This window comes from Anabrus simplex, chromosome 3, assembly GCF_040414725.1.
Source record: "Anabrus simplex isolate iqAnaSimp1 chromosome 3, ASM4041472v1, whole genome shotgun sequence".
NCBI lineage: Eukaryota > Metazoa > Arthropoda > Insecta > Orthoptera > Tettigoniidae > Anabrus > Anabrus simplex.
In genome coordinates this window covers 38,430,738-38,444,788 of record NC_090267.1, presented here as the reverse complement: position 1 = coordinate 38,444,788, position 14,051 = coordinate 38,430,738, and the positions used below count along the sequence as shown (strand labels likewise).

The 14,051-nt window shown below is 43.4% G+C and overlaps 1 protein-coding gene across 1 annotated transcript in view; it reads right to left on the bottom strand.

Moving 5' to 3' along the window:
- rdgA (retinal degeneration A) overlaps positions 1 to 13,646 on the bottom strand; it is a 570,411-nt gene extending 556,765 nt beyond the window's left edge. The window contains exon 1 of the mRNA XM_068226570.1: positions 12,667 to 13,646. Within this exon, the coding sequence (XP_068082671.1) occupies positions 12,667 to 13,646 (980 nt within the window). The remainder of the gene's footprint in view (positions 1 to 12,666) is intronic.
- Between the last annotated feature and the right edge of the window lie 405 nt (positions 13,647 to 14,051).

Below are 14,051 nucleotides of genomic sequence, written 5' to 3'. Positions count from 1 at the left end.
CAATATCCCACTTTCCCAGAAACTAACTTAAAACAATGGTATATATTGACCAGGGGGCTGTCTCCAAACTACAATCCTGAATTATCATGCTTGTTGTCTAAAGGGGTTCAAAATCCAGGTCAACGACCCCTCATAATGTTACTTATCGCTAGTAAAGTAGAGCGATAGTATTTCTCATATAGCGGTACGAATCACAAGCAATGTAGACTCACGGTGTTGCTCACATTGTGATACTACTCACAGGTACTAATCACAGGGATCCGTACTATCCCATGGTGTTCCTCGCATAGCAGGTATTAATCACAGGCAACGTAGACCCACGGCGTCACTCATACAGTGATACTAATCACAAGCAATGCCCAGACACGTGGTGTTCCTCGAAACGCAGACCCATGATGTCCACAACCAGATGCTGAAACACCCCAGTGAAGACAGCCTCCTTTTTGCTCCTTGGGGTTTTCCAACTGAACCTGGACAGAGGGGAGCCTACGTAATAGTGGCGTATACTATACACAAGTACTGTAAACTCATAGTGATTTACCTACAGACCCGTGGTATTCCTCACATAGTGGTACCAATCGCAAGAAAAGTCGACTCATGTTGTTCCTGGCGTGATGGGACTAAATCACAGGGAATCTCATGGTTCAAAATTCAGCATCCCTTCGTCGGCCCTTTTAGTCAGCTCTACGATAGGCAGGGGATACCGTGGGTGTATTCTTCGTCTGCGTCCCCAACCCACATGGGTAGCTCATGTGTGAACGACGTGATAACTGAATGGTGATCGCGATTTAAATCCCATGAGGATTTTTTGAAATGAAAATTTACCTCTCTGTGCCTCGAATTCCACTTAAAGCTAAAGGTTCCGTGGCTAAGACCATGGGTCATCAGCTCGTTGCTGCAGGGAGCAGGCACTACTTGGTAAGCTCGTGACGGCTGGCTGACGAGGGAGAACAGAGCACCAGACAGGCTCCATGCATACAGTGGTGGTACCTGGAGGCGATGCTGCCATAACAATTCGTTTGCACTTCTTCTTATTCTCATTCTCATTATTATTTGGATTATGGCCATCGTAGAACGAATAGGATAGATATTACGGAGCTACGAGGAAATTATTCGCAGACAAAGGAAAAATGCAGCATTATGTATTTCTGGGATAAATGTGTTGTCATAATGTTCACAAACCGACGTATTAGGGCACCTATGTCAAGAAAATTCAACTTATGTAATTTGTTCACATATTTTTGTTAAAGGAATGAGCCTCCGTGGCTCAGGCGGCAGCGCGCCGGCCTCTCACAGCTGGACACCATGGTTCAAATCCCGGTCACTCCATGTGAGATTTGTGCTGGACAAAACGGAGGCGGGGCAGGTCTTTTTCCGGGTACTCCGGTTCCCTATCATCTTTCATTCCAGCAACACTCTCCATTCTCATTTCATAGCATCTATTAGTCATTAATAAATCACTTTGGGAGTGGCGACCCCATCGTACTAATAGCCTATATGTGATTCATTCATTGAAATGTCGTATGGCTTTTAGTGCCGGGATATCCCAGGACGGGTTCGGCTCGCCAGGTGCAGGTCTTTCTATTTGACTTCCGTGGGCGACCTGCGCGTCGTTATGAGGATGAAATGATGATGAAGACAACACATACACCCAACCCCCGTGCCAATGGAACTAACCAATTAAGGTTAAAATCCCCGACCCGGCCGGGAATCGAACCCGGGACCCTCTGAACTGAAGGCCAGTACGCTGACAGTTCAGCCAACGAGTCGGACTATTCATTCATGATTACATCCCTGACCTGGTCAATGACTGGAAAATAGGTTGTAGGTTTTCATTTTCACTGTCACCCTGTCACTGCCTACAGCTCTAGTTTTGGTACGCATGACTTCATGAACTTCCCCTCCGTCCTCGCTTAGCTGTTCCCGACCCTCCCAAGCACTGAGCAGACTGGCTCTAGGTTGGCGATGCCTGGCTAAGATCACAATATTGCAAATGTACAAGCTTGTAACCAGTAGCGAAGTTTGCGAGTAGACAGGAAAACGTGAGCCTCCCTACAAATGTTTTGGTGAGAAAAAAGGATACTCTATATCTTATTTGAATGTAACATGCTACTGAAATGTGCGTGCATTGTACCTGTGTAGCGAAGCCCTACCGTACAGGAAAGAGTGTATTGTTCACGCCAAAGAGATAAAGGTAAGCGGAGAGAACTCGGCCTTGTCTGGTCACCCGATCGAAGGCGAGCGGGAAAAAGGGGCCGTTCATTGATACGCCCTCTCAGAGTCTAGCTACAGCACTTTTAGAGTAACAAGCTATTGTTCTGTAGAGTGCAGAATAGTGCATTTTATAGACCATTTATTGCTTTTTATCGGATAAGGCACGGATAACGATTCGCAATCCAAGGAGAAGCAATCAACGTTCTGAGATTTGCCGATGATATTGTTATTTTATCTGGGTCTATAGAAGATCTGGAGAAATTTCTCAATGGTACGGGCACGGTCTTGGAAAAGGAGCACAAGATGAAAATAAATAAGTCCAAAACAGTCGAACAAAGTCAGGTGATCCAGCAAATATTCGATTAGGAAATGCAGTGTTAAAGGAATACATGAATATTGTTACTTGGGTAGTAAAAGAACTGACGATGGCAGAAGTAAGGAGGACGTAAACTCCAGACTAGCACACGCAAGGAGAGCCATTTCTTTTTTATGAAAGAAATTTGCTCACTTCAAACACTGATATAGAAATACGTTTCTGAAGACCTTCGTCTGGAGCAGGGCCTCTCAAACATCCCATATCTCACGCGTGCAAACCAAGACATAGAGGTTCCACCGTGGATCGGTCCGACTAGGCTCGGTTCGGACCAGCGTTTTGTCTCGGGAAAATTCGGCTAAACTCGGCTCATATCAGCTCGGATGCAAGCGAGGAAGGGGGGAGACAGACGGAGCGAGCGAGACTGGCGTACGGACAGAGAGAGAGAGCGCTATTGCTCAAAATCGAGGAGTGGGAGTCTGCACTCTGGTCAACCCAGCGCAGTTGTCTTTTGCACCTTGCATCGTGCAATGCACCGGTGCACGCACTCTGGGACGCCCTGGTGTGGAGCGTGACACTGTATGGAAGTGAAACGTGAATAAAAACTAGCTCAGAAAGAAAAAGAAAAGAATAGAAGCTTTTGAAATACAGAGTTACAGAAGAATGCTGAGGGTGACATGGCAAAACGAATCACGAATGAAGAGGCAATAAGTCATATTCGTGAGAGGAGAACGAGGAGAAGGAGAAGAAGAAACAGAATGATAGGACACATGTTAAGACACCCAGAACTTGTTCAGTTGGTCCTTGAGGGATGAGTAGACGGTAAGAACAGCAAGGGTAGAATATGACAGATTGGAGTAGATGTAGGGTGTAGTAGTTACGTAGAAATGAAAATTTTAGCACAGAATATGGAGGCATGGAGAGCGGCATCAAAGTAGTCTAGACTGATGACAAAAACAACACAATAATAACAATAATAGTATTTGATATTTTCTATTATAAAATGACTATAATATTCAAAATATATTCCTTTGCTGGCGAGATGTAGTGTTTACAGTGCACTGTGTCTCCTTGCATGGGCTAGAATAAATTTCTTACTTTCATTGACCTGTCAGTCTCCTCCTTGGCTTTGACAATATGAAAGTGAGTGAAAATATCGCCTATAGTGTCAGTTGGTGCATGCATTTCAGTGGGCTTGGCAGACTGATATGTAATAGCAACTTCTGGCTCAGTGATGAAAGCAGCGGGAGACTACCCCACTCCTCTTTTCCCTAGTATGCCTCTTCAGTTACACCTAGGCTATCTATGACATCTGTTGGTGCGGCTGCAGAGGATCGAACCAGCCTTCGGGCTAAATACCCAACATACAACGTACATACATTAACAATATACCGTATTAACTTAGCTAATTTATATGATCCTTAAACAGTTTAGTTATATACAGTAGATAGCTTGAAGAAAGTCTAATCCACAATTAACATCATATGAACAATAAGACAGAACTTCAACGATTAGCTAGAGCCCTAGAAGATGTTGGTGACAACGTTGCCTGAAACAGGCCAGCTCTTAAGGAATCCCAGGCGGTGTCGTCTCTAGGGAACGAAACGGTTCTTTCATTTTCTCTTGACCTTTGAAGTCAAATATTGGAGTCGAATAATACTACGAAAATTATACTTCATTGTAAAACTATAAATTCTCATCAATAAGGAAGACTGTTCGGCAATAAGTTATCAAACTTAGGTGACTGACTTTCAGAGCGCAGTTCACTGGTAAATGTTTTTCAGGTTGAAGATGACTCGGACTCTCGAGCTCCCGTCCGAGGATATAATGTGGGTGAGGGGGATGAGATGTAAGGGGGAAGCGCGCTGGAGGACGGTTTCGGGGGTAGGAAGGGTGCGGGAAGAGGCTTTCATTTGGGCAGAGTCCGTAGCAGTGTAGCAATAAAGACGTCCTCACAAACCCCTATACGAGCATACGTCAGTCAAATCTCCCTGGTTACATACAATAAAATTAAATTATAATTTATGACTCTGTTTGCCCTATGGCTGCCTGGCGGAGGCGGTAAAGGCGTGCTCGGTTCTCCCGGAAGGACGTAGGTTCGAATCCCCGTCAGGAAGTCGTAAAATTTAAGAAACGAGATTTCCACTTCCGGAGGTGCATATGGCCCTGAGGTTCACTCAGCCTACACCAGAAATGAGTACCAGGTTAATTCCTGGGGGCAAAGGCGGCCGGGCGTAGAGCTAACCACTCTACCCCATCACGTGCCGAGGTTAACAATGGTGGAAGCCTTTACCTTCCACTCCTCCAAGGGCCTTCATGGCCTGTAAAGAGGTGACTTTGCTTTGCTTTGTTTGCCCTATTATTTATATTTTAAGGAAAAAGTAATACATAATTATATTGAAATATAATATCTGAGACCACAATTTTTATTCAAATTGGGCCTCTGGCTTGCATCCCGCGTTTTGTGAGGGTAGCGGTGTATTAGTTTGTTTTCGCGCGATGGCACTGCTCAGTAGCAAAGAAAGAGTTGTGAGAAAAAGTACAGCGGCCGCTCCCCGACCTGAGAGTCTACCGGCCGCCACTGCAGGTAAGTCCCTTTTGATAGAGACAGGTAGAGTGTTCGGTCCTCTACACTCGGAGCTACTCGTTAGAAACTAACTGATTGGTAACTCGAGTTTCTCGCCGATCACTTGGGAGCCACTGCCTATGTAGTTCAATGGAATGCCACACTGAAATAAAAATCTACAACCTGCTTGCCAGTCATTGACCGGGTCAGGGATGGAATGAATGAACCAGATATAGGCTATTATTACAATGGGGTCGCCACTCCCAATGTGATATTAATGACTGATAAATGCTATGATGTGATAATGGAGAGTGTTTCTGGAATGAAAGATGACAGGGAAAACCGGAGTACCCGGAGAAAAACCTGTCCCGCCTCCGCTTTTTCCAGCTTAAATCTCACATGGAGGGGCCGGAATTTGAACCACGGTATCCAGCGGTGAGAGGCCCACGCGCTGCCGTCTAAGCCACAGAGGCTCTCAGGGAATGCCACACCACTAGTTAGCAATCAGTTTGTGATCAGTTCCACGTGAGTCGCCGAGCCGGTCACCAGTGAGTTCAGTTTCTCAGTTCCCAGTGATCAATTGCGTTTTTATGATGGTAACTTGTACCACGACCACATAACTGTGTGCGGTCATACAAGAGAACTAAATAATTTAGCATCTGTTTGTTCGAGCTCATTTACTGCTATAAATGATCTGCAGTGGATATTCTTTTCTGGATATGAGTTAACTTAGTAACTTCTTCTATTTTTCTCTTGAAATAATCAAATATAATCATGTCACTTGAGTCAGTAGTTGACATTCTGGCAAGCGATCTAGCTAGTTCGCACCAAACTTTGTGACTAACTACAAAATATCCGTCACTGTACAGTAGTATTGTGTGTGGGGCCGAGTCACTGTTCAGTTACTAACCAATTTATGCGTCCCGTCACAGACCAGTTATATTTATAATGAGGGCCTTCCATAGACGTGCTGAAGAAATGACAAATGAGTCTTTCACATTGTAAGAAAGGTAATTTGTTTGTTCGAACCCAAAAGTGCACCCTGTGAACTGTTTTAATCTTTAAATGTTGAAAAAATGTCTTAGCAGATGAAGTACGTAAAATTAAGAAATTTCCTCAATTGGTGCCGAAAATTGAAGGGCTAAAGGGCCCGGAAAAATTTAAAATTGTGAGTCTTGGATAGCTCTATCAAACTAAAAAAAAAAAAAAAACACAATTTCGAAAATAACTTCCGGCCTAAGTGCAGTTCCGGAAAAGCAGCCTAAAATCGCTTGTTTGTTTACTCGTGTTCTTTTTGATTCAAATCCTAGCCAAAATTCGTGGCCACCCAACCGTACTTAAACTCCGACTCAGGTACAACTCTGCGGAGGTTCGGACCTGCCTTCGGGCAGAATACACCCTTACCCCCCGTAGCTCATATCCCTGGGGTGTTTTCAACATTACGTTGCTTGTCTGAAGAGCTAGAAATGTGGATTTTTTTTTCACCGAATTCATTAATGTCTATGTAAGTTTTACGGTAAGCCGATTTTCTAACGTACCGGTTGTAGTGATATTGGTTACGAGTCACCACCTAATGCCCTACTCGCCTACCCGAGTATTACATAAACATGAGAGGCTGACTGATGGGCAATCATGAAACACCATCACGGAGATTAGCACATAGAGATTAACATCCTCCTCTGTGAGCAGAAGATTACTCCTCTCTAACAGCATACTGAAATATGGAGCAGCTTTGCAACGTCCCTGGAACTGAGCCACTTCAAACCTGGAGAGTGTCACACCTCTTCAGAGGCCTGGTCTATAAATAGTTTTTATACCTCTCTGAGTTCTTTTATCACACTTGTAATGGGTCCTTTGTGTCTCGTGTCGGTGATGGTAGTCGAGAAGTTTTCAGATAAATATGTCTTATGACTGCGGGCCATCCGAAAATTTCTATAACGTGCCACAACAAAACGTGTGACGGAAGTCTAACCATAGAAACCGTGCAGAGAGGGATGTAAGGTATGGATGGATGGTCAGACAATGTTACCTAGCAACCGTGCAGACTGTGATGTAAGGTATGGGTGGATGGCCAGACAATGTTACATAGCAACCGTGCAGGCTGCGATGTAAAGTATCTATGAATTGCCAGACAGTGTTACCTAGCAACCATGCAGAATGTGATGTAAGGTATGAATGAATGGCCAGACAATGTTACCTAGCAATCGTGCAGACTGTGATGTAAGGTGTGGATGAATGGCCAGATAGTGTTACCTAGCAACCGTGCAGACTGTGATGTAAGGTATGGATCAATGGCCAGATAGTGTTACCTAGCAACCGTGCAGACTGTGATGTAAGGCATGGATGAATGGCCAGACAGTGTTACCTAGCAACCGTGCAGACTGTGATGTAAGGCTTGGATGAATGGCCAGACAGTGTTACCTAGCAACCGTGCAGACTGTGATGTAAGGTATGGATGAATGGCCATACAGTGTTACCTAGCAACCAATCAGACTGTGATGTAAGGTATGGATGGATGGTCAGACAGTGTTACCTAGCAACCGTGCAGGCTGTGATGTAAGGCGTGGATGAATGGCCAGACAATGTTACCTAGCAACCGTGCAGGCTGTGATGTAAGGCGTGGATGAATGGCCAGACAATGTTACCTAGCAACCGTGCAGGCTGTGATGTAAGGTGTGGATGAATGGCCAGACAATGTTACCTAGCAACCATGCAGACTGTGATGTAAGGTATGGGTGGATGGCCAGACAATGTTACATAGCAACCGTGCAGGCTGTGATGTAAAGTATCTATGAATTGCCAGACAGTGTTACCTAGCAACCATGCAGAATGTGATGTAAGGTATGAATGAATGGCCAGACAATGTTACCTAGCAATCGTGCAGACTGTGATGTAAGGTGTGGATGAATGGCCAGATAGTGTTACCTAGCAACCGTGCAGACTGTGATGTAAGGCATGGATGAATGGCCAGACAGTGTTACCTAGCAACCGTGCAGACTGTGATGTAAGGTATGGATGAATGGCCATACAGTGTTACCTAGCAACCAATCAGACTGTGATGTAAGGTATGGATGGATGGTCAGACAGTGTTACCTAGCAACCGTGCAGGCTGTGATGTAAGGCGTGGATGAATGGCCAGACAATGTTACCTAGCAACCGTGCAGGCTGTGATGTAAGGCGTGGATGAATGGCCAGACAATGTTACCTAGCAACCGTGCAGGCTGTGATGTAAGGTGTGGATGAATGGCCAGACAATGTTACCTAGCAACCGTGCAGGTTGCTGTTGGTGACTGTTAGTCACTGAAATCAGCAGCCGTTGACGGATGACCATGACCGAGGGACATATTTATGACCATGTGATTTTCCAACAGGGAAACTACCAGGGTGAAATGTTCGAGACTGTCTAATCCCGGCAACTACTTTAAATAACTCATTCTACCATTACCATCTATATTCTCACCGTGGCGCGATTGTCATGATAACAAAACGTGTTAGATAGGAAGAAGGTAACAGAAGGTGGGTATGTATGTTGAGTAATCAATCCGAAGGCTGGTTTGGTCCTCGATTGCTCAGCATATGTCCTAGATGTCACTGAAGAAACAAACTAGGAAAATGAGGAATAGGTGCTTTCCGATTGGTTATTTAACTGTGCCATAAGTTGTTATTACACATCAGTCTGCTTCGCCCATTGAAATGCATACACCAACATTCATTACAGGGACTGGCTGAATAAGCAATGGCATTATTACCATCACTCATACATTAGCCACTTTCATGTTGTCAAAGCCAAGTTTGAGACTGTACTACTATTTGCTTTACGTCGCTCCGCACAGATAGGTCTTATGGCGACAATGGGATAGGAGTGGGAAGGAAGCGGCCGTGGACTTAATTAAGGCACAGCCCCAGCATTTTGCCAGGTGTGAAAATGGGAAACCACGGAAAACCATCTTCAGGGTTGCCGACAGTGGGGTTCGAACCCATTGTCTCCCGGATACATGCTCACCGCAGCGCGCCCCTAACCGCACGACCAACTCACCCGGTAAGGATGAGACTGAACCAAGTCAATGAAAGTAACAAATTTGATCTGGCCCTTGCCAGAAGCAGAGTAAAAATCTGAAATTATTAATACTCTGAATGAGAAGTGTAGTGCTTTGGAAACAATTCAAAATAAGTATATGATGATTTTCAATCGGAGGTTTAAGTATTTTCAGCTTTTAGGTAATGTGTCTTGCGTTTTAGTTACTGCACATCGAACAAAGTGTGTACGTCTTTACATACATCCAATTCTTATTTCTATATAAACATGAGGCAAATGTTTTAAATTAGTAATGTTAAATCAGTGAAGAGGCTGCACTTACCTGCGAAACATGCTGTGCGAAAATGGGCGACCTCTTCTCTTCGTTAAGAAAAGTGGAGGGGAACAACTTGTCGAGGGCTAGCTGTATTATTCACAAATCGAGGGTCGCCAAGAAAGGGAAGAAGGGCGGGGGATGTACAAAGCGGTGCGGTTTAACACGGCAGGAAGTAACAGTTGTTGCAGGGTAGGCCTACTTCTAGGCAGTGTCATTTCCAGCTGCTGTTTCCTCCGATGGTATCCAAGTACGGTACTCTAATCTTGATGTATTGTAATCAACGCATGTTTTATTCTAGTTGCTAGAAAAAATATCCATTGTATTGTATTGTATTGTACTGTCATACATTTACCAGATAATTCTTACTCTATGTACCGGCTGCGTAGAGTACAATAAAACTCGATAGGATGTTGTCCAAGGAACCAGATGAATACCACGTACTAATTTGGGACATTGTGTAAGGTTTTAAGGCATTTCCTTGTCCCTATTTAAATAAATATGTTGCATTAGTTGTCCTGAAAATAATGAAAACACAAAAGTGACATGCAAATTTTGCTTGGGAGCAATCATTTTGAAAGTATGACTAGTTTCACCTAGTGATGGTAGCCACTTGATGTCTCTGTTGTAAATAACACAAAACTGAGTAATGTATTTTTCCTTGCAAACTTTGATAGCATTCTATCGCCATGCGAAAAAATTTCAACGACTATTCTGTGAAATAATTGTAATTTTACTGATTACTTTTGAAAAAATGAATTATAAATGAGAGATATTTTTTCCCAGGTACCTGTAATTGAGAACAATTACTTTAATTTTCTACTTTTCTCTTCACTAACGAAATTCCAGAATTCTCAAGGTTCTTCATAGACATTTAAATACAAAACTTACGAGTAAATCGTCTGAAGATGAAACAAAGTAATAGATTTTTAAGGCTGCCAGATATTTTTCATAAGAAATTGGAGAAAAAATATTTTTTGCCAAAACATTAGGGGGACTGGTATTTATTTTTAGTATTTGAAATTCCTCACCCGCAATACATTAAAACTAAAAGATCGTTCGCTATATCGTGAAATATATTATATTTTATGAAAACTAAATTAATATGTATGCTTATAATAACTCAAGGCCTGTTTTTAATATTGGGTAAACTAGATCGATATAAAAAATTAAGTTCCCAGAAGGAAGACATTATTTAACTACATCGATTACAAGTGTTGAAAACATTTAAGCTCTTCAGGCCATTCCAATCGTGACATTACCAGCGTTTCCCCCCCAGTGTAGTCTGTGGCGCACTAGCCGCCAGCGTCTTGGAAAGGTGTAACAATCCAATTGATGAGCCCACTGCTACACTGGGGCGAAACGCTGGTAATTTAACGATTGAAATATCCATCAGATTTTCAACATCATATTGAAAAGAGGATTTAATTGCAAATTGCTTTCAAGGAAAACAAGATGTGGCAGTTGGAGGAAAAATAATTAAATGCATTCGATTTGCAGATGACATGGCGGTTCTAGCAGAAACTGAGAAAATGATGAATGCTATGTTGGAAAAATTGAGCAGATCCTGTAAGAATTTAGGCATGGAAATTAATAGGAAAAAGACCAAGGCAATGATCATGGGGTCAAAGAAGGACTCAACAGCTAAAATAATACTTTCGGGGGAGGAGCTCGGACAAGTGTCTAAATTCAAATATTTGGGAAGCATAATCAGAAGTGATCTTCATTGCTTGGACGAAGTAAAGACTAGAATTGCAAGGGCCAAGGAAGCATTTATGAAACAAAGTACACTGTTGAGTGGGCCTCTAAATAGGGACCTTAAGAAGAGGTTAGTGAAGTTCTTTGTGTGGAGTGTGGCGCTTTATGGGGCTGAGACTTGGACGTTGAGAAAAGAGGAAGAAAGAAGACTAGAAGCATTTGAAATGTGCATCTGGCGGAAGATGGAGATAATCAGCTGGCAGGAAAAGAGGAATAAGGAAGTATTAAAAAGAGTGGGTGAAGGAAGGAGAACGATATTGGAATGCATTCAAAGACGGAAGAAAAATTGGTTAGGCCACTGCTTGCGACGAAATTGTTTAATAACCGAAGCATTTGAAGGGAAGATACAAGGGAACCTGAAGAGAGGAAGGAAGAGGTATCCGTTAGTGGACAGTATAAAGGTGAATAGAAGCTACTGGAAGACAAAGAGAATGGCTGAAGACAGAACAGCGTGGAGAATTCATGGGAAGACCTGGCGATAGGCAGACCACCAGAGATGATGATCATATTGAGAAAATTATTTTTATGAATGTTTTGAGAAAAGCAACTTGAGTTAACAAAAGTCATACACTGACACGGACCTGAAACCACAAAACAACTAACTCTGCCAACAAAATTAATTTTCGGATTTCTGTTTCTTCATTTAGCTGCTTTACAACTATCGATTAGCATGCATGCGGACCTATTTCAGGAAGTAATGAGGTTCAATCGAGTATTCCAAACAAAGTAGCCAAATTAAAATTGCTGAACGTTAATTTTTGACGATGCTTATCTTCATAAAGAGAGAAAATTCTGGGGATGTTTGTCTTTAGTCCAAAAGAGTAACATTTTATAAATATCGTGAAATCCCACCAAAATAGAGAAATCTGGCAACCCTAAGCATTTTAAATACCCATATGTTGAGATTAATACGGAAAATTCATGCTCATGCTTGACTTACCTTAGAAGCTGTACAGAGGATACACACGAGTTATAATTAGAGACCGGAAGTTCAGCTAGTAATAGGTTAGAATGCAAACTAATTTGGCTGGTAGGAGTTGTCGTCTAGCCTGCTCTTCCGTAAAGTAGTGAGAATAACATAACTTCTAGGAGCTCTGACAGACCGGGCCCCTAATATTTATGCAAATTTCATAGCAGAACTGTTGTCCGTGCTAGCGTATACGTATTACTCATTTCATTAAGTTTGCAGTTTAACCTATACGTGCCTAAACATCCGGTCTCTAGTTATGATTAGGAAAATTATTTTAGGCGCAATATTATTCTAGCCGCTCTACAGTTACGTCGGCAAGTTGCATACATTTTAGGGTGCAGATAGTTCAGATCGCTAATGTTGTGTGCGTAGAAGACACTTGCGCCGTTTGCATTCAAACCTATTCGTGCCTAAAATAATTTTCCTGTTTCTAATGAACATGCAGTGTTGACATACAGTAAGATGGGATGAACGTGGCTGTGTTTTTGGAACTTACCCCTTGGTGATCGCGGGGACGTAGACTGACGAGTTGGCCAGTGCCAGGGCCTTGTATCGTGCCTGCTCATCCGTAGGCAGAACGATGTCCACAGACCGCGAACGCAGCGTGACTTGCGGTGGTTCAAGGTAAGAAGTTCCATCGGGATTGTGGTGCAGCTCCTCTGTCTTGTTCGACGGCACCTTGGAGAAACACGAGTCCACAGACGCTGCTCTGTCCCTCTTAAGTTCGGGAACTTTGAGGTAAATGTCGCTCACTATGAGCCCGACCTCCTCGCCAGTACTGCTCAGTCCGCAATCACTACCTTCGGAAGTGACGTCCGACATGTTTTCTAACGAATTATTGCCAGGTTCTACACACACGAACGCTTCCTGTCGCGTGATGGAGCGCCGTCTTTGAGGACAATACTCTTCACTGACGGGACACTCTAGCGATGGAGAACTGGGGGAATTGGGTGAAAGAGTTACTCTAATACTGCAAGGCATGTGAACCATGTCTAACGTTTCGGTAATCACTACATCGTCATCACCTTCTTCATCGTCAGCACCACTAGATGAACTATCACTATAACTGAAAGACCGAAGTGACTGACGATCGTCTGCTACCCGTACTGCCTCCTTCAAGCGAACATACTCTTCCATGCACGCACAGTGCACACACACAGCCGGCATCTTATCCCCGGAGGAGCGTCTTCGTTGAAATCTTCTTGGAACTTCGAGATGCATCACTGGTTCTTCACTGCCTCCAGCGTCAAAACTCTTTGAGCGTTGGTTCACAAATTGTGGGACTTTGAGGAAGCCTCCTCCGACGACCAAGTTGTTCTTGTCGTCACCCAACTGTTGGTTCCGTTTCACCTCCAGTTGGATCTCGTCGAAGGAGGCCGAGCGTACCTGCTTCGGCACTTCCAGACTGCTCTGGGTCTTCATCTCTGCCCCAGTAGGGGTACGGGACCGCTTGAAGGTGGTGCGCAGTCTCTGCATAGTGAACCTAACGCCACAATAGTCGACGGCCGACAGCCATCGTCATCATCATCATCATCATCATCATCATCATCGTCTTCGTCTCCCGTCGACTGCGTCATCAAACCGACACTGCAAGACAATCACCACACAAATATAAAACTCAGTGCTCCGATCAGAAAACAAAATCACCAATTTCAAGTTAATAATGTTATGAGAATTTTATTTTATACCATTAGTGCTAAATAGAACACCTGCTCTCCATAGTTTCTGAACAGAACTGTCATAAAAACTAATTAATAAACCATCTCCTTATATGCCTATGCAGAAGTGGAAGGTAAAGGCATCTACAGTCTGTAAACTCAGCCTAAAGGGGAACAGAATGGTTTACTCTATACTATTCGAACATTTTTCTTCTCAGCAATT